Consider the following 23,177-nt stretch of genomic DNA (forward strand, 5'->3'; position numbering starts at 1 on the left):
CCCTGCACTCCGTTAAAGACGTTAGTGTTTTAAGTAAAGTAGATATAGGTAGCGATCACAGATTAGTCCGGGCCAAGATGGCCATTAATATAAATTGCGAACGTAGGAAACTAATAAACGGATGCAGTAGCTCTCCAGACTTCGCTCAACTAAGGTCTAGGAAAAAGGAATTCGAACTCGAACTTGGAAATCGATACGGGAAATTAAACCCAGAAGCAGACATCGAGGAATTGAACACTGTAATTAGTTCGGTTCTAACCTCAACAGGTAAGAAATTAGGTGGATTCAGGAAACAGATTAAATTAAGCAAAATTTCAGCGGAAACAAAAAACCTAATTAAGCATAAAAGGAATTTAGATAGGGATAATAATAAGCAAGAATACAATCTAGTAAATAAGGAAATTAAAAAGAGAATAGTCAGGGATGTCAGGGATTTTAACAGCAAGTTAATAGAAAGTACCATTAAGAATAACCGTAGCCTGAAAAAGTACAAACAGGATCTTTTCTTAGGCAAAAACCAAATGATCGCAATCAGATCAGAGAGCGGAGTAATAATTAGGAATAGAGAAGAAATCATAGACAGAGTTTACACGTTCTATGCAAAACTATACGAGAACGACAACGGCCAATTCCCAGCTCTGGAACCGACACACGGCCAAAGGGTTCCTGCAGTATTGCCTAGCGAAGTAGAGGCCGCGCTAAAAACTGCAAAAAACGGTAAAACCCCAGGGGAAGATAATATTCCCATTGACTTACTAAAATGTGGCGGCTCCCCCCTAAATAATATCTTAGCTAGGCTTTTCAGCAAATGCATCCAGAACCAAGCTATACCAGAAGGATGGAATAACGCAACTATCATCTTAATACACAAAAAAGGTGATAAAAGCGATATCAAGAACTACCGACCCATTAGTTTACTTTCAGCGGTCTACAAGCTCTTCACGAAGGTTATTACAGAAAGGCTGAAGAATATCCTCGACGAGAACCAACCTATAGAACAGGCAGGATTTAGGGCAAATTTCAGTACAATGGACCACCTCCAAGTAGTTGGCGAACTAATCGAACGCGCCAACGAATATCAACGGCCATTGTGCCTAGGTTTCGTCGATTATGAGAAAGCCTTCGATACAGTGAGCCACAATGCAGTACTTAACGCTCTACAAACACAGGGAGTACCGGAACCCTATGTGGGGCTGTTAGCTGCAATATATAAGAATGCCACAGCTTCGGTTAAAATTTTTTCAGGTACAGATAGATTTAGCATAAGAAAAGGAGTAAGACAAGGAGATACAATCTCGCCCAAGTTATTCAATGCGGTGCTTGAGGGAGTTTTCAGGAACTTGGAATGGGACAAAGCCGGAGTAAGCATCAACGGTCGCTTCTTGTGTCACCTTCGGTTTGCAGACGATATAGTTTTAATAGCTCGTGATTCAGCTGACCTACTTAACAGACTAACACAGCTGGACAGGGAAAGTAGAAAAGTAGGATTAAAAATTAACGTAGATAAGACCAAACTAATGTTCAATAGGTATTGCATGCCTGATAGCATCCCATTAGATGATAAACCAGTAGAAGTAGTAAATAATTATTTATATTTAGGTCAAATAATTGACATGTCTGGTAATAAACATGAAGAGATAAAGAGACGTATGAAATTAGGATGGAGTGCATTTGGACGGATGAATGCTGTTTTTAAATCAAAAATGCCACTCTGCCTGAAGAAAAAGATCTTTGATCAATGCGTTTTGCCAGTGATGACGTATGGATGTGAAACTTGGACACTGAACACCAAGATGCTACATAAAATCCAATGCACTCAAAGAAGTATGGAGCGCTGTATGCTTGGCATAACGAGAAAAGACAGAAAGCGGAACACGTGGGTGAGAAGTATGACAAGAGTAGTGGACATAGTGGATAGAGTGAAGAGATTGAAATGGCAATGGGCGGGTCACGTAGCTAGGAGGATGGACGAAAGGTGGACAAAAGAATTGCTTGAATGGTACCCGAGAGAATGCAAAAGGGTAAAAGGAAGACCGCAAGGAAGATGGGTGAACGAAATTAGGAAAATGTGCGGGGTGAGATGGATGAGTGTTGCGCAAAACAGAGACGGGTGGAAGCGTGTTGGAGAGGCCTTCATCCAGCAGTGGATGGCGAGTGGCTGTAAATGATGATGATGATGATGATGATTTTACATATATACATATATATATATATATATATATATATATATATATATATATATATATATATATATATATATATATATATATATATATATATATATATATATATATATATATATTGGTAATTCCAGTTCCCGATATACATATATTGGCTCTTCGTTTATACATTTCATGCCAATTTCAAATTTATTATTTCTCCAAAATGTGAAATCCGTTATGTAAAGTAAATAAATTCCATCAAATTTCTGTTGAGATGAAATCATATGTAGCGACCATTTCATTTTCAAGGAAATGGTTCACAATAAGCAATCAAATAAGAGTTCCACAGCCGCAGTTCCGTCTTTACATATGTATGACAATACGAATTTATTTACTCCTTTCATTTTGTAGCATATTTTTTCACCCAATTGAAGGATTTCCCCCTGAACATTGATTTTAAATGACTTAATTTCTGACAACAGACAAAAAAATTCGCTAAAAATATTCAATTAAAAATGAAAATCTAAATTTAGAAGCTACGTCGTACGGGTCTACGTGACTTGACAGAATGTTAAATTACAGAAAACGCAAATATCGGAAGGCAAAGATCGAAAATCGAAAGATCTTAAGTCGAAAGATCAAAAAAAAATGGTGCATGGTAAACGGTACATACTCACTTAATTTGCGCCAGCAGGATACAACAGGAACATGCTTTTCCTCCCGTATTCTGCGCGCGCACATTAACACGGGAGGAAAAGCATGTTCCTCTTGTTCCTGTTGTATCCTGCTCGCGCAAATTAAGTGAGTATGTACGTAAGTATGTACCGTTTACCATGCACAATTTTTTTTTGATCTTTCGACTTAAGATCTTTCGATTTTCTATCTTTGCATTCTGATATTTGCGTTTTCTGTAATTTAACATTCTGTCAAATCACGGAGACCGACGTCGTACATACATAATATGAATAAATCAAAATCCCACACGATTGATTTCAAAATTATGAACTACGTAGGAATAAGATGAACTCAAACTAGGTGAAATTAGTAATGTAAATTTTATTCATAAAAAAATTATCAGGGACGAAGTGAATTCACTCGCAATGTTCAAAAATACAACTAGGCCGACGGACATTTGTTCGAATGAAATTCTTAATTTATTGCTTAAATTTATCAAAAATATCAATTTTAAGTGATTTCTGAATAATGTACATACATATGTATCTCTTTTTGGTGAGCTTTGAATAATTTCGATACACAATTATTAATTTTTATCGTTTTATATTAAAAAAATTGCGTTTTTATTTTTAACAAAGCCATTAGATTTAATTAAAAAAAAAAGATTTGCAATAATATTTTATTTTTATTTTATTCATTCCTTTTTCATCGTCATCATTCACAGCCATTCGCCATCCACAACTTTTTTTTTCAATTGGTCAAACGTCTGTCGGCCTAATTTCCATTCAGCCAAATGACAGTTTGGTCAAAAGTCCATCGGCCTAATGTCCGTTTGGCCAAGCGTCCGTCAGCCTAACGCGCATCGGCAAGTGTCCATCTGACCAAAAGTGCACGCACGATATTATCATTGAAGTTAATAATATGTAGTTTCGATTATTACGGCCACTTACAGGACTTCATACAAAATTTCATATATTATATTTTCAGCCATACTGCGGACTGACTGTCAGTCACCCGGTCAATTAGTTGTTATTGTTATAAAGCGTTATTCTTTCTAAATTGAACAGTATATGTAATTATTATTACATATTGCCATACGAGAGATAATCTCAGATTTATGTACCATACATGCATAAATACACCGATTTTGAAGGTGATACATTTTTATGTAATGGCTAACGATAATACGTACATATGTACATATGTATGTAGATATGTATCCTCATTCATAAAATAAATAAACGTATATCACATGTGAAGTTGGAACGACTTTTTTTAATTACCTGTGGAAGGTTGGGGTTCAGAGGTCGACGGTCCATCGGGGTGGTTTTCCAATTCTCCAGGGGTTTCAGCCTCCGAGCCAGTCTCCCGGCGCCTCGTGCGCCCCACTCGCATATTAGGAACTGAAACAAGACCGTTATTTGAGAAAAAAGTCTTTCTTACACGTATTATGAAATGTGAATAAATTTAACAAAACTCCATTTCAATTTCTTTCGTCGCTATACGTGGAAAACATAATAAGCATTACCTGACACTGGGTAACTGAAACGTAATATGGGCACGGGAGTACAAATTCTTATACATATATTCTAATATGAAAGTACTATAGTCGTACTTTAGGTATCTTAATATAATATTTATATTAAATTTCATTATATCGTTATTGAATATTCATCCCTTTGATCGTTGTTTATGCGTGTACTTTTTCCGATGAATGCTCGTTTTATTTTGATATTTTATTATGATCATATCCCGTTTAAGTGGGAAAAACAATATGTAAAAATAAAAATATTTATTGCTAAATTGTTTCGATAGATTGTTACAGAGCCGTACAATAAAATACATATATTTTTAATATACAAAAAAAAAATTCCAATTTTCGTTAATTGTATTATATTATATAATATATCGTAGATGAAATATGAAAATGTATCATGTATATCGTCAATCCGGAGTAATGAATTTCAAAAATGTTACGCGTTGTATATGTTTTCAGTAAAAAAAATATTTAAAACTTCGTGATATTCCCGCTGAAACCGATGATGATAAATAGCAAATTATGATAGCTTTTGGGGTAATTCAGCTTTTGTGATAATTCTGTGTATCTGATAATCTGCAATTATAATCTCTCAATTTCATTTGCTTACAAAAAAAATATTTTAATATGTATACAAACATATGTATATTTAATCATTGTATTTTATTTTGCAGTTTTAATTTATAGTTTAATTAATTATACATTATACGTTTCACAGTAATTATGTCAATAAGGTTAATTTCAGAAGGAAGTTATACATTTTAATTGTTCAATTTTTATTAATAAATTACATAAACTTTTGAGTAAAAATAAAACAAAATATGTAATAACGTTTGATGATGGAATTATATAGAAACATACTTTCATACCGAACTTCATCCCATGCGAATACATCTCCGGCTCAATTTCAATAGAACTATACAGATTGAAAGACAAATAAACCTATCATTATGGAGGGAATAATAGGTGGTGTATGATGAGGGACTTGTGGAAATTCATTTGTATTGTGAGGTATTCAAATCGATCCTGTACTGGGAAATAGCATTCCTGAGCTTTGCACAAGCGATAATCACACATTTAGATTCGGTGATTGAATAATATTAAATATACATATATTCATAAACAGGCAAGCGTAATTTGAATTTATAATGCGTAGTCGATATTTACCGCACAGAGTAAATATGTAAATACGTATGTACATATTTATTAAGATAATTTGGTATACACAATGTATATGCATTCATATGCAGGTATACATTGTATATAAGACATATGTATAAACACGAAAAGCGATATTGTCCATAATATTGAGTAATGAAATCCGACTCTAACTTAAAATATGTTCAATGTCGACAATTCGGCGTATTACATATGTATGTACTTACTTTCAAAGTTAATACTCAGAGTAACATAACATTATATTATGCACTTTGAACGATGACCGAAAAGAAAATGGCGTCTTTATTTCATGAGTAATAATTTATTTCATCATAATTTTTTAATAAAGATTATGACATCTTTCTTAAACCATCTGAAGTATGCTAAAAGAGTGTCGTGACATTTTATTATTTAGTTTATTTTTATTTTATTTTGGTTTTAAATACTCAATCCCAACTCAAAATAATGTTAAAAAAAGCTTACGAGAAAGTTACACGAATGTTTTTGTTGCGTAATATAAAAGAGTGAAAATATGTATGTATAGTTTTCTTCTCAACCTATACATATTTAATCCGGTATGAATCAGTCAAAATCTTAAGGTCGAAATTTTCTCACGATCACAAATTTTCATCTATTGGTACCAAAATGTACATATGTATATACATATGTACATACATAAATGGAAGATACATACATACATATTCACAATGTGCACGCATATATACATATGTACGTACACAAATGCATATGTACCGCTTCGGTGCAAAGGAAATTTTGGGTAGCACTCACCTAGGAACCTAGGGGGCTCACGACTTTGAGAAGCACTTTGTGGATTAGTTATGTATGAATACTCATAAAATAATTTTCATGGTTATCTTCCATTTGTTTTCCAGTAATTATTCAGCTTGTGAGGAAATCCTCGACTGTCAAATATCGATTAAAGAATAAATGGATATGTACTTTGTATTTATAGACAAATAGTTTTATGCCCGTTGAAATTTCAACGGTTGCTTTCGGATTAATACATGATTTAAAATAAAGTTACAATTTGAATAGTAATAATTAATCGGAATCGGGGATCGGTTATGCCATTTAAATTATGCAATAAAAAATAATAGTAGAATTATAAAACGTCGATGTCGAAATCCGAATCGAAATCGGATAATATGAAAAGTACGTATTTTTACATCGCGTGATGTAAGATATATATATATATATATATATATATATATATATATATATATATATATATATATATATATAATGTACTCTCGATAATTCGGATGTGGATTATCCGGGTGCGGATTATCCATTTTGAAGATTATCTGTACTAAAAAGTTTTTTTTTTAATTTCATTATTTTTGAATGAGAACATGTGAAAATGAGTATATTTAGAGCATTGTGGATCAGTGAGATATTTTCGTTAAATACGTATGTTTAGTTATATATGTACATATATAATTACTTTTTGCATTAAATTGTAAGCTCTTTTACAAACACGCAAACATTTTAGATCTACCCTGCAAAAATGCAGAAGGTCTTCGTAACAAATAAGCGCAAGAAATTTGTAATCACAACAAAACAAAAACTTACGTTAATTGTGAAATTCTAAAATGGGGAATACATATTAAAGCTCATAGTAAATCAAAAAATAAGAAGTTGGAGGCGTTCTCGAGAGATTGTGAAGTTACTGCATGTCTTTCCAAACGAAAGAGTGTGAAAATGTCATCATACGAAGATTTAGCATCATACGAAAAGCAGAAAAACCATCATTTAAAGGGACTGAAATATAAAATCGTCCTGTTGATTGAAAACTAAATGGGTTCCTGAAATTTGATTTTTCATATAAAGCAGCATTGTTAATAGATATTGTTGCTTCTCAACAGAATGAAACTATGTTCATACATACATATATGTATGTATTAACTATATATTTATATGTATATGTATGTATATCTAATTGTAATTAACTGCTCTAGGGACAGTTAATTTTTTCATCGCCTAATGTTACAAATCTTCTTTAACCGACATATCATCAATGAAATGGTTTTACCGTGCTGGTCTTGAAAGTAAAACCAATAACACTGATTCTATCATAGAGAAAGGTTCTTCCTAACGTGGAAATCCCAAGGAATCCTAAGGGATCGAGAAATATGCAGATTAATAGAAAAATTGAAAATGCTTTGAAAAGGTTGATCGAGAAAACATCAAGGAGTAGTCAATCGCGATTTAAATGATCCGGACTTTTAATTCACGAGTGTCTTGTCACTATGTATGTACATATCTACAATAGAACTTCTAGTTCGGATTATCCGTGATTTTCATTTATCCGGTCAAGCACTCCGCAGCGTTAGCCCGGATAATCGAAAGTAAACATATGTACATACGTATGTATATTTTATGAATTATTTGTTTTATAAAATAAATTATTAATTCTTAAGAATGTGAAGAATAATTACATTTTTTCATTAATTTAATTTTAAATCCCGAATATAATTATTTAAATTTATGATTCAGGCAAATCAACATACATGTCAAAATATATTAAAAAATTTGAAAAAAATTTACGTCATGTCGATAAGAATTTCAGTAACCGATACTAAGTTTCAGTTCGATAAGACTAACGGTGCTCAAAAAATCCCCAAAATACACAGACACACACACACACATTTTTTCTAGATCATGAAAACGTGATCAGTAATCGATTCTGAGTTCGAATCAGTCAAAATCTCGAGTTCGAATTTTCGCATGATTACAAAACTTCATCTATTGTTACTACGTAAGTAAAAATGAGATAACAGGTCGATATTAATTATTATAATTTTTGTTAGATGTGTGGGTTTGATTAACATCAAACAATAACACTTATAAATAAATGTTAATAAAATTAAATATGTACATAATATAATATATTAATTGATAAATTTTGGGTATTAAAACATTTCCAAAAAGCATTTTATTTTTGAATAAAATTTACATGTATTACATGTATGTATATGTATTTACATGTTTACATGTACATAGATGTATATGCATACATCGATGTACCCAGCAAAGGAATTAAATGCAAATGGAACATTTTGGTCTTTCAAAGTAATGTCGGCAAGTCAAATTAATGTTTTGTGTCAAATTAATTTCACCCTTTCAGAACCTTCGATTGCTGAAATTTTTCATGGCGTTGAAATTAGCGCTTTTAAGCGGTATTAATTTACGAGCGACAAGTTCTTTGAAATTCGTTTTAAGCCGAGAGCTTTCATCGTACAAACGTTCTTCGAACTTGCATATGTACTAGAGTTGAACTTGCATATGTACCCAGCTTGACAGCGGGTCCAAATTTATATACACATATGTACATACATTGGTACACTGGATAAAATTTAACATTGTCGAAAATATGGAAATATTGAAAGTAAGAAAAATGACTGGAGTCATTTTTATTTTACCTTTATTTTACGACCCAGAAATGTAAAAAGATCCAAGTAACTATTTGGGCTTGTATCGTTGCAAACCACCAAAAAGTGAGATAATTAATCACGTAACATCATTATTCAAAATAAATTTACTGTAAATATACATATATCAATAAGACTCATATTAAAGTTTTGCAAAGCTTAAATCGAGAAAGATGATTTTTTAAAGTTAATTTCTTTTTTAGAATTCTTATACTAATAGTCATATGTAAATATGTATGTATCAACAAAAAATTTGAATTATTTCATTTCACATTTTTTAAAATCAGGCTAAGGGGGAGGGAGGGGGGGGCTTGGATAAATTTTGCCCGAGGGCCCAAAATTCCTAGCTGCGCCAGTGGTACATACCTTATTATACGTACATATGTACATACATATACGTATTTACCTACCAACATAAACATGTACGATTAGATAGATAAAATTAATATCTTCTACATAATTTTTTTTTTACTTTTTATACATACATATATATTGCGAAGAACCTTAATCCTGTAAAAGCATTTTATTTTTACTTTATCTATGTACATATGTATGTAGTAACAATAAATGAAGTTTTGTTATCAGGCGAAAATTCGAACTTTAGATTTTGACTGATTCGAACTCAAAACCGATCACTGATTACGTTTTCATGATCTATAAAAATGTGTGTGTGTGTCCTAGTATGTGTGTCTGTGTATTTTGGGGATTTTTTAAAGACCGTTTGTCCAATCGAACTGAAACTTAGTATCGGTAACTGAAATGCATATCGATATGGCATACGCTTTTTTCAAATTTTTAAGTTGACCGAGAATGTACCTCCCCTTATAGATCCTCTTTTTTTTAATTTTTTGGATTCAATTATTTCCCACACCGCTCAATAGATCACAAATTATTTTTTTACATGTTATAGAAATTATCAATTTTATATACCAATACTTTTTAAATATTTTTACCTCGACCGGAAGTAGTACTTTTATTTTATTTTGTGATTCATACTTTACGCGTTGAAAAATCACTGAAATTAAAATTGTAGGAAAAAAAGGCACAACTGGCGTTGGTCGAACGAATAAAGGTTAAAACCGACTTCAAAGGGTTCCGAGTCATTGAAAAAACGGTCTGTAGTCTATTTTAGGGTACCGTCAGATAATATACCATATTTGGTGATCTGAAGTCAAAAACCGTGGATTAACAAAGCAGAAAATTATACTAACTGACAAACTATTCATATAAAGGGGATCAGTACGATTAGAATGTTATTACATTTCTATCGAATATTTGATCTAGGTATAAAACGTAAGTTGTAAAAATTATATTAGATGTAGTATATGAAAGATACAACAAAGAAATGTTATGATCATGGTCCGCACATCCCAAGCCAGGCCCCTGGACTAGCATGCTTAAGCCCCCCCAAACCAAAAGTTTCAAAATTGAAACTAAAAATCATTTCATCAATATTTTTCACAATTCACATTAAGGAGTAATAAGATTGAGGAATCATAAGATGGAGATAACATATATTTTCACAAGTTTCACAAATAAAAGTCATACGGCAAAAATAATAGCTAAGGTATCACCGACAAGTTACTACTGGAACATAACTACGAAGTACGCAAGACAATTCTCAATTTTGTAACAAATTAAAAAATATAAATATATGTACATATGTATCTCGGTGCTGGGCCCCCTCGCGACCTGAACCCAAGGCTAGAGCCATGGCTATCCCCCCGATATCCAAGCCTTGGTTATAATAACATTTCTCTGACATACATACATACATATGTACATACATCCTGGACGTGAAATGAACGAGAGCATTAGAAAAATACAAATAAAAAATTAGAGAGTTCAGAGCACTGATGAAGGAATATTGATTTTGCTAGATATATGTATGTATGTATGTGTGTATATGTAAATACATACATATGTATGTACATATACATATAAAGAAATTAAATTACGTGACAGGTTTCATGTGTTTTGTAATTTCTAGTTGGATAAACGTGGATGAGAGATCACATAATGGCATCTTCATTATATTAATTTATAATACATACATACATATGTATATAAATTACCAAACAGTTTGAAGAAAGTTCTGGATATTTATGATAACAATGGTCTTTTTAATGTTGGTCAATCATTATATACAAATGTATGTAATAAAATGCATATTTTATCAATCGTTTCTACTGTTACATAAATACTTTAAAAATACTAGACGTTATTTTTAATAATTGTTAAACGAACGTTCAATAATTTCGATTTAATTAATCATATTTGAGTTGCAACAACTACTGAAAATTAAATAAAAAAATATTGAAAAAAGCTTACTTTTTTCGACACAGAGGCATAGGAAATTTTTTAAAACTCAACGATATTTTTTTGTTTAATGTTCCCTTGAGACGACGAAAGTTTTCCACTAGGTCCATCGATGAACATCCAAAATGCGGATTTTTCGCTCCGGCCAATAAACTACATTCGTATATGTATGTATGTACGAATGGTTCGTATGTATTAATGGTACGGTGACTATACGGATACGGAATATCTAGCACTCGAAAATTCCACCCACCGAGAGAGTTATACACGCGAACTATCACGCTTACGAAAATCCTAGTGCCAGATATTCCGTATGTGCAAAATAGTCCGTTTAGCGTATGTATATATGTATGTATATTAAAATGTCATTAATGATAAAAAAATTATTAATATCGTATGTATGTATGTATTATTTTTAGGGGTTAAAAAACTACCGACATTCTTCACTACCGAAAGAAAAATTCCAATAGCGATAAAACCGATTAGCCGTAGGGAGAAACTTAGGTAAAACGCATATGCTGCCCATTTCACCCCATCTCGACCATTGGCATTTCGTACGTACAATTTTCTCGAAATGCGGTGAAAGAGATTGCATGTATGTACATATGTACATACGTTTATAGTGTCTTCCTACAGCGGATGGATTATAGTACCGGTATCTAACGATACTGTTTTTTTAGGCAATTACTGCCAAAAATTGAATTATTTACGAATAATATATTAATTATTCAATTGCAGCTTGATTTTTCAGTAAATAAATAATTAATTAAACTTATTAATTTTAATTAGGCACTTTTTTAATTATAAAATAATGTGTCGAGTCTTTCTACATCACGTAAATTACCAGACGGCGAGTGTCGAAAAAAAAGTAAATAAATTTTTGCAAGCTCTTTGCTTTGAAGAATTATTGTATGGAGGAGATGGTTTTAAATTTTAAATATAATCTACTCGGACATACATAAGTATGTATTCAAATAATTTTCAAGGGAAAAAATCGGAAGATTGTCATTAAAAAAAAGTCAGCTATAATAAGATATAAGATACATATGTATGTATATGTAGTACATACATACGTGGATATGTCTATGCGGGCCCTACACGAGAGTATGCAACCCCTTATAAAAATAATAAGAAGGGGTGGCACATATATGTACATATATGTAGATAGTATACATAGATATATCACTGATTCGAATTAACAGCGCTTGGACTCTCTGGTTCTCTTCGATACCATGTATTATATTTTCTTAGACATAATCGTCTCTCGATTCGTGGCGCCTCAAGACCGAGATATCGTATACTTCCTCCATAGAGACAGCTCTATATACATATATGTACATCTCATTTATACATGATTGTAATTAATTCATTAGCTTATGCTTAGTTGAGATGCTGAAAGCGGTAAACGGATCTTTAATTCCCAATGGAGGATGAAAACGTAGAATTTGTACATGGTTCAATAGTTTCTCGAAATAGGAATTTCAATTTATGTATGTACATATGTATATACATACATATGTACATGAAACGACTGTTGAGATGGATATTTGAGACAAGTGTGATAGACCTTTATCCTATTGGTAGAGAATAAAGGAATAACGTTGACAATATTTGAAGACGGTCGACAGAAGACATACATAAATAATGTACAACACATTTATAGAATTTTACAAAAAAATTAAATAAAATCATTAAATAAAATCAAAATATATAAATAAATATTTTTTTTTTCCTTTTATTATTATTATTAATATATTTTTATGTATTTATTATTATTTATATATTTTTATTGTGCTTAAAACATTTATTAAAACGTGTGTTTTATTTTTATTTTATTTTATTTTATTAATTGAAAAATCAACAGACAGGATGTACAGAGATAGGTATAAAAAAAACAAAAAGTAAATAAATAATATATGTAACATCCGAGTCCAATAATAGATTTTTACAAAAATGAAAAAGATAAATATAAGGAAAACAAATTAAAAAGTAAAGAATAAAGGCATGACAAAATATGTAGTACATTGCATAATTAAACTATAGTATTAAAATATTTGGAAAAGGTTATAAGATAGAATATAAGAAGAAATTGAAATTTACAAATATAAAAAACAAATGAAAAAGGTAAATACAAAATAAACAAATGAAAAGGAAAAGAATGAAAGCTATAATATGATTAAATAGCACATTACATAACTAAACTAAAGTATAAAAATAATGGAAATATTGGAAAAATAGAATAGGAGAAAAAATGAATCAATCGGTCAAGATTCTCTTGATGTTAGACCTGAATTGATGTAGGGAAATACCAAACAGATCAACCTCATTCAGCTCTCCGTTAAACATACGATAAACGCGCTGCAGATAAAAATATTTTTGGGAATTAGTATTGAAAGGATCAAGTGAAAAGAGTGCAACGCGTCTAGAGTATCGAACTGGGATTCTGAAATTAACCTTATTCAGTAAATCAGAACAATCAAGAAAACTATTTATGAGCTTAAAGAAGAATATAGCATCAGAATGTCGTCGCCTGACAGAAAGATTGTTAAAAGAAAGGATTTTTAAAATGTCGGAAACAGTAGAATGGGTATAGGTAGGAAAAAGGTAGCGTAAGGATTTAATAAATTTAAGTTGAACTTTCTCAATACAATTAATATGGGATAAATAAAAAGGTGACCAGATAATTGAGGCAAATTCAAGGTGAGACCTTACAAAGGAAAAATAAAGTAATTTTAGTACATAAGGATCATTAAAGGGTTTTGTTGAGCGGAGTAGGAATCCAAGAGATTTAAATGCTTTGTTGGTAATAAAAGAAATATGTTCAGAGAAATCTAGTTTATTATTGAGTATTACACCAAGATCCTTAATAGAAGATGACGTGTTAAGGATTGAATGATTTAATTGATATTGATTAGTAATAATTGACTTATTTCTAGTGAAATTTAAAATAGAGCATTTTTCTAGATTAATAAAAAGATCATTATTTAAACAATATATAGAGAATCTATCTAGATCTTCTTGTATCTTATGACAATCGTCTATGGTGTATATAGGTTTGTAAATTTTTAAATCATCAGCGTAAAGAAGTATAAAGGAATGTTTGAAGATGTATGAGATATCATTAATATAGAGTAAAAAGAACAAGGGACCTAAATGCGACCCTTGTGGGACACCGGAAGGAATATGTCTAAGTGAAATAACCCAAAATCTGCGAAGTTAATTATTGTAATTTCATAGCTATAAAATCATTTTACCGTGTATTAAACGTCAAATAATATAGTAAAAAAGTTGCATGAAATAAAATAAAAAGCGGGTGAAGCAGAGCCTTGTGTAAGGTGCTTCCCACGAAAATAATTATTTCTGTAGATATTGATCTCTTTTTAATGATATAATTCGTTAGTTTTAATGAAGAATACATAAAACATGAAGATCCTGGATTCAGTATATTTGAAGAAATAAAATAGTCCTAGTCACTCACTATCCATCACAGTGCGGGAGATTTTAACCACAATGCCGCATTGGGGAAATTTGTTATGACATTGTGGCATTAGTTTTTCTATAAATAAATAAATCTATCAGACATTTTGTCGCCAAAAAGCGCTTTAGCATGACTAACTTTTCTACAGTTAAGAATCGATAGTTTTGAAGTATTTCATGGGTCGTACCGGTAGAAGTATTAATTTACCAGTAAATTTACCGGCCAATTGCTGTTGAACTATAATATAATAATAGAGAGTCCCTAGTATGTCTAACTAGTATGAATCGGAATTACTTGTTCAATTAAACATGATATACAGAATAACAATACGTTACGCAACAGAAAGAAACTCTCCAGGAAGTAAAATCTTCAGCCAAGTACATAAAGGAGAGTATCGGGAAAAAATATTATTTAATATTATTATTATAATTTTGTATTGTGTCCTTCATAATTAATATTATATTATATGGATAAACATTAGGAATATTGAACTATTCGTTTTGTAGGTTGTCCCGCTTTTTGCACCATAAGAGGGCTGGACCCCAGCGCCTTGTCCATACAAACGTATTAGACTTCTCCCTTCATCAATTATGGCACTACATAAATAATTTTTTAATATGCTATTTATATCCATCATAAGCATGTTTTAATTTTTGTGATTAATCAAAAAATCAAATAAATCAAAAATCAAAAAATCAATTGATCAACAAAATAAAAAAAATTGAAACATGCCTATGGTGGATATCCATAGCATATTAAAAAATAATTTCTCTCGTGCCATAATTGAGGAAGGGAGAAGTCTAATACGTTCGTATCGACAAGGCACTGGGGTCCAGCCTTCTTAAGCCCGATACATTTTTAATTTTACATGGTAAAAATCCCGATTTGGTAAAATAATAATCCTGAAACGCTGGTACACTGTACGTATAATATGCATAAAAAAACCGCCCGAAAGAAAAAGTCGGTTTTCGGTTTTTATTACAAATAAAAAGCCCATTGGCAAAAACATCAGCTTTCGGTTTTTTGAAAAATGGTCAAAAAAGTGGTTTTTCGGTTTCGATTTAAGCCGGCATGGAAATTCTTGTATGTATGTGCACATGTGTACCTGTGTAAGAGTACATATATAGATGAGACAGGTCTCGGATTGAGAATAAATTTCGTTTGATCTCAATTTGAAGTACATACCTACATATATGTATATACATACATATGTATGTATAATATATATCATTTTATGTTTTATCTCGAGCAGATAATAAGAAACTCTGGGCTTTTTTTTGTTATTTTGAAATTTGGAAACAACGGCTAGGTGAAATTTACTACAAAGAAAATACTTATTTTATTTCAAAAAACGTTAGCTTAGAGAAATAATAGTTTCACGAATTTTTGGTTTCATCAAATACGCAATTAAACCCACTTTTCAGTATTTCTGGTATGAACTCCATACCCATCCCGGTTATTAATATTCGGGTTAAAAATTGGATTTCTTGCTTATATAATGGTCCGTACGCACCAAACCAACGACGATTTTGGGCCAACTTTTAAAACCAGTAGCGTACAAAATATCGAAATAAAAATTAAATAAAAAAATTGAAATTAAATATCAAAATTAAGCTAACGAGCGAGATTGAGCTAAAATTAGATCATCGTTGATGTTTTGAATTACAACAATGTTTTGAATTACGACGATACGCATTAAAACATTATAATTACGAGCGAAAAAAACCTTGTTATTGTTTCTTATAAGTCGTCACGATATACTACTGTGTTTCGCCGTCGATGAAATATTTAACAAAAAAAATGTCGGTGATTTGTCAAAGGGTTTTTTTTCTTTCGTCGAAATAAAATTAATAATCACACATTATCCGATAAATTTTACCTCTGAGATGGATTTAATTATTTGATTTATTTCGACGAGAGAAACAATTGAAGACATTATCCGATAAAATTTACCTCTGAAATGATTTAATTAATTGATTTATTTCGACGAGAGAAACAATTGTAGACTAAAAAAATTTCGTTTGATAAACCGACAACGTTCCGGGTTGGGACCATCGCTCGGTCACCCATACTAACACATGATATATTCTCAGTAACTGCGCATTACGGGGAAGTAAAAATAATAATTCTTTGATTTTTTTTTCGATCTTAGTGCGTATCTTCGTAAGTCAAAACATCTTCGACAAACAAAAGTCGAGGCTTACCTGTATGTGATTGTTGATGATCTAATTTTAGGTCAATCTCGAAAATTTATTTAAATTGGGCATGTTCTGTTTTAACTTTCAATATTTTATTTTAATTTTAATATAATGATTATAATTTTATTTTGATATTTGAATTTAAGTTTAATATAATAATAATAGTTTTAATTTTGATATTTAATTTCAATTTTTAAATTTAATTTTTATTTCGATATTTTGTACGGTACTGGTTTAAAAAGTTGACCCAGAGACCGTTTGTTGGTTTGGTTCGTACGCACCATTAGACCACGATGGTTGACAAAGGAACCGTTCTAAATTTAATATACCTATATGTAATTTATAATATTCAAGGTTGCGGGGTCAATAGACCTGGGTTTGTTTATACGTAATTGTGGGTATTGGGTTTTGGAAATTAAACACATAGTTCACAAATCTTTTTGCTTACGTCAAGCGATATAAATATACGTACTTTTTTCGACTTTCAACTGTTTCGGTGTTGAATTCGGTTTTATAATTTTATTATTATTTTTTATTGCGTATTTAAATTGGCATAATCGATTCCCGATTTCTGTTTCAGTTCCGATTCCGATTAATTATTATTATTCATATTGTAACTTTATTTTAAATCATGTATCACCCGTAAGCACCCGTTGAAATTTCAACGGGCATAAAGCCAGTGTGTATATAAACATTCTCAGCGTTAGATTAAATTTAACCAAAACAAATTAAAAGCGCTACTCATTTTTCCACTTTCGATTCGTTCAAAGTGTGAAGTGTGGAGTGTTTGTATTTTAGAAATAGTGGTTGAAATATGACAGCTGTTGTTTAGTCGGTCTCACGCAACACAGTCGGAAGTACGCCACCGACAAATGTCAATCACACGACACAATCTGGCACAAAACTTTCGATGACATAACAAACAAGCTGATGTCCATTTGTCGTATTTGCAGCCGGACCAAATATAGCGACCGTGGAACTTCTTGCACATATTAACTTTCTCCCCATGTCCATGAATGACGTTGCCGTCAATCAAAGATGAAACACGGTTAAACCAGTCAAAGGACACATATCAGGGATACTTTCGTTTGAAGCACACGATCATAAAAGAGATTCTGGAACATTCAAACTGACGGTTCGTTTGCCATTCCATAATACGATAATAACGATATACGAATACCGTGAAAATAAATCCCTCCAGAGATTTAAATTTTCAATGAAGTGTTGATTAAACAATAACACAACATACATATTTTACATTTGTATTTATTTTATAGGCGCATTAGGTTCTTCCTGTAATGCCACAATGGTCCAAAACTATTAAATAAAACTATTAAATAAATTTTGAAGTACCACAAGTGTTAACCTGTAAAGCTTGGGGTTGCTAAAGTAATCGTGTTTATATTTTCCACTCAAGTATTTTATTGTATACACAAACGTTACACAAAGCATCGCTTTTGATACTAGCCGATAAAATTAGATGTACCTAGATCTACCTATCCATTTTATTATATAAGTATAAACATTGTGAAAATAAGTTTTTTATAACCTTTTCCAAATATTTTAATACTATAGTTTAATTATGCAATGTACTACATATTTTGTCATGCCTTTATTCTTTACTTTTTAATTTGTTTTCCTTATATTTATCTTTTTCATTTTTGTAAAAATCTATTATTGGACTCGGGTGTTACATATATTATTTATTTACTTTTTGTGTTTTTTATACCTATCTCTGTACATCCTGTCTGTTGATTTTTCAATTAATAAAATAAAATAAAATAAAATAAAATAAGTGGTCGAGAAAATTTAATTGAATTTAATATCGTAATAATTGGATGAAAATTAGCGTGTAGAATAAAAATTTATTTTGTAAGATGCAACTTAATATATGTACACGATTAAGTTAACAACTGTACATGATTGCTGAATGTTAACCAAAGGTCTGTTTATATCATCAAGCACTGCACGTCAACAGCTCGGTACAACACTGCACGGAAAAGACTACGTCTATTCATACTATACAGTACCGTCATTTTTTTGGCACGATCCTACTAGTTTTGGACGAGTGCAAGGCAAAATCGGCTTATATTGTCACTGAATGACTTTTTCGAAAATATTCATATCAAAATGGCAAAATCTTCGTTAGCACGTGTGAACTCGCCATTATAACATCACTTCATGTTTGAAATATTTCCACAATTGCCTAAGAAAACCTATTCTGCTTGATGCGTTTTGGTATGCACCGCTGTATAGTATGGATAGATCGCGACGGTTGCTGCTGTTTCGGGTTCATCACATACAAATTACGGAACATATGGATGTCTTTATATAGAATGTACTAAAGAATATTTTTCGTAATGCTGTTTACGTGCAGTTACCGGCTTGAGCTGTGGTGGTCAAAACAAACCTTTATTAGTAAATTATATGTACATACATATATTAAGATATATCAAAAAAGCTACACCCATTGTTGGACAAAATAATGTATTTATATTTCAAAGTAACTCTCAATTTCTAGATACAATATCAAATATTTATAGAAATTTATTTACAGTAAATATGTACTTATGTATAATCAAAGCCAATAACCAAGTTTTCTAATTAATAATTTAGGGACATTGCGTAACAAATAATTATTTTCGTGTTGACATCTATTTACAAACGTATTATGTCAATATAATCTATCTATAGCAGGCATCGACAACCACCAGGTGACTCATTTGACAATCGCAAGTGACCCACTAGAGTTAGCTAGCTAAGGTTCTGGGTTTTTATCGTATAATAAGTAAAAGCCGGACACTGAGGGGGCCGTTTATTGTTCAAATGTTGTAAATGCATTGATAAAGGTTTGCCGAACCTTTTTTACAAAGCATTTACAACAATTGAACAATAAACGGCACGCTTCCGCTCCTACCTCTAATAATAAGTACCAAAATATATATTTATGAATATGCGTCAGGTCAAGAATGATTCGTTATCTAGCGATGTATGTGCATAATTAGCATTGCATGAAAATTTATGTGCAAAGACATCTACATCAACAATTTAAGAATTGAATGAAAAAGGTTATCAAGATCTTCATTAAAAAACCGGCGCTTCAAACCTTTTTTGGAAGAAATTGAATCTAAATATGGAGATTTGTTGCCGAGATATAATGTTGAAGTCAAGGTAAAGCTCTTTAGATTTCTATGATGACATACAATTTCTTAGCGAAATCGGTGAAAATGATCTCGAACTCAATCATATAAAATAGTTTTTTAAGACTTTTGTTCAATAATGTTAATGATTTCAATAAACGACTCCAAGGAAATAACTATGTACACAAGTTTGAAAACGTACGAGGAATATACATATATTTTTTTATATATTTTATTTTATTTTACAATCAAGAAAAAATTGACCATTTTACATAATGGAAATGGAGAGAGATAAAAATATAAAATAAATTACAATGAAATACAAAAGAAAAATCAAAAACTAGAATAATGTATACATGCATACATACACCTACACATACGTTCGCTTACATACACATTTGTACACACAAACGCATGCATACATGCACACGCAAATGTAAATACACGCATACATACATACACATATACGCATACAAATACTATATATATATATATATATATATATATATATATATATATATATATATATATATATATATACATACATACACAATACACATACACATATGTATGTATATTACAAAATAAACTACATTATACTAAAAAAATGTTTAAATATAACGGTTTTCATGTTGCCTTTACTTACATTGAATAAATCGACTTTGAATCTTCGACTTTAAATTTTCTTTGAAGAAGGATTTAGAAAAAAAACGGATGATAATCATCATCTCATGATATCAACGTGTTGGGCATCACTTAATATACAGTTTTTAGATTTGAAAAAAAATAGGCATTGCTATTTTGTCCGCGTTCGATTCTACGTAAATTATAAATGTGAGCAAATATTTTTGTATATGAAGTTTATTTTAAATAAACATAGGATCAACTAAAATACCGAAAATTCAAACGCTTATAATATATGTATAATATCAATATAAACTGCGTTAACTTCCAATATAAACTGGACTTGATCAAGTTGAAGTCATGAATTTAGTATCAGGTAGTGCTTCCAATCCCGGGATCCAGGTGCTAGTACCGGGAAATCAAATGAATGACAAAAAAGAGGAAAAAAATGTTCAATTGCATATTTCAAAACCGTTCAATTGCATTTTGCATACTCTCCCGATGTTTCACCCAAAAATACTCCTCATATTAGCGTTCTTGTTTTGAGAGTTTGGCTACATTCTTTAAATTTTCGGTTGGCATCCATAAATTTCTAAGATTAAATAAAAGGCATCCTTTAATAATCAAAAAAAGTAAAAACATCACTTTCATTCATTGTTTTTTACAAATAGTTTGTACCGTCTAGTAATGATTCATCGAAACAAAAGAGTGTGGATAAGAACCCAAATATTGTCAAACGAAAAAATCAAAAGCAAGCTGAAAAGAGATTAGTAAAAAAGAGAACACCTATATGGGAGGTACCATTTCCGGTCAACTGGAAAATTTGAAAAAAATTTACGTCGTATCGATAATATTTTTAGTAACCAATACTAAGTTTCAGTTCGATAGGACGAACAGTGTTCAAAAAATCCCCAAAATACACTGACACACAATAAACATATGTATGTACATACACTCACACAGAAACACAGACAAAAACACAGATTTTTCTAGATAACGAAAACGTGATCAGTGGTCGATTCTGAGTTCGAATCAGTTAAAATATGCTTCAAATATCATTGCGGTTTGAGCACAATATCTGCGACACAATACAGGCCGTTCGTTTTCTAAATCCTTCTTCAAAGAAAATTTAAAGTCGAAGATTCAAAGTCGATTTATTCAATGTAAGTAAAGGCAACATGAAAACCGTTATATTTAAACATTTTTTTAGTATAATGTAGTTTATTTTGTAATATACATACATATGTGTATGTGTATTGTGTATGTATGTATATATATATATATATATATATATATATATATATATATATATATTTATATATATATATATATATATATATATATATATATATATATATATATATATATAATGTTGTTTTATGTTTTTTTCCATATTATTTTTGTAAAAATACTATTTTTAAAGAAATTTCTGCCAGCATCGTAATCTATCATATATATATATATATATATATATATATATATATATATATATATATATATATATATATATATATATATATTTATTTATTTATTTATTTATTTATTTAAAGTTTGGACCGTTGTAGCATTACAGGAATTCCTAATGCGCCACAATGGTCAAAAATATAACAGAAAAGACAAGAAACAAAATAATAAATTAGACATAACAAAAACAAAACATATATAATATATACACAAACAACTAAAAATAATAATTATAATTATTATATATCGTTTATCGTCTTGAATTCATTCTATGTTTACAAGGTTTTTGTATTTCGTAATATTCTTTCTCGATTATGATTTTCAAGTTATGAATTCCATAAGTCCTCACCAGATAGAGTTTCAAAATTTGTCATCCGGACTGACCGAAACCAATCACGACAAGCAAATAATACACCACCACGTCGATCTACTCTATTGCGACGATGCAGCCTCCAGGAAGAATCAAAAAGTTCAGCATCAAAAAATGATGAAGTCAACCATGTTTCCGTTAGTGCTACCATATCATCACAAATATGTAGTAGAAACGGCTGAATTAAACGCAGCCAGCTTTGTCCTGAGACCTCGTGCATTTTGGTAATAAATTACCAATTTTCGGTCTCCCAGTTTGGCGCGTGACTTTCTTTGAGACAAGAAATGGCAGTTTTGATTGAGCCAACGGAGGTTGAGCCAATGGAGTCGAAACGGAAGAGGAAGCAGAAGAAGAAGCCAACACAGTCACAACAGAATCACGACTATCAGGACCATTTGAGCAGGCAGATGTAGGAGAAGAGGCAAACATCGACGTCACTGCGACCGTTTCCATAGAAGATTCACTAATACTTGCTGACGTAGTTTTAATATCAGGCTTCAAACATCTAGCAGCTCCCGTACAAACATCAGCAAATGAAACACTTGGGCGCAGCTCTAATGATAAAACAACGTCAGTGGCAGACATAGAAGTAGTATTAGT

The 23,177-nt window shown here is 31.0% G+C and overlaps 1 protein-coding gene across 2 annotated transcripts in view; it reads right to left on the reverse strand.

Annotated features, from left to right (window-relative positions):
• The window catches only part of LOC143910551 (muscle, skeletal receptor tyrosine protein kinase-like), a 73,014-nt gene that overhangs the window by 35,003 nt on the left and 14,834 nt on the right, over positions 1-23,177 (reverse strand). For both annotated transcript variants that reach the window (XM_077429067.1, XM_077429066.1), the window contains one exon: positions 4,121-4,240. In XM_077429067.1, coding sequence (XP_077285193.1) covers positions 4,121-4,232 — 112 coding nt within the window. In that variant the 5' untranslated portion in view covers positions 4,233-4,240. The remainder of the gene's footprint in view (positions 1-4,120; positions 4,241-23,177) is intronic.

The sequence above is a fragment of the Arctopsyche grandis genome, chromosome 4 (assembly GCF_051622035.1).
Source record: "Arctopsyche grandis isolate Sample6627 chromosome 4, ASM5162203v2, whole genome shotgun sequence".
Classification (NCBI taxonomy): domain Eukaryota; kingdom Metazoa; phylum Arthropoda; class Insecta; order Trichoptera; family Hydropsychidae; genus Arctopsyche; species Arctopsyche grandis.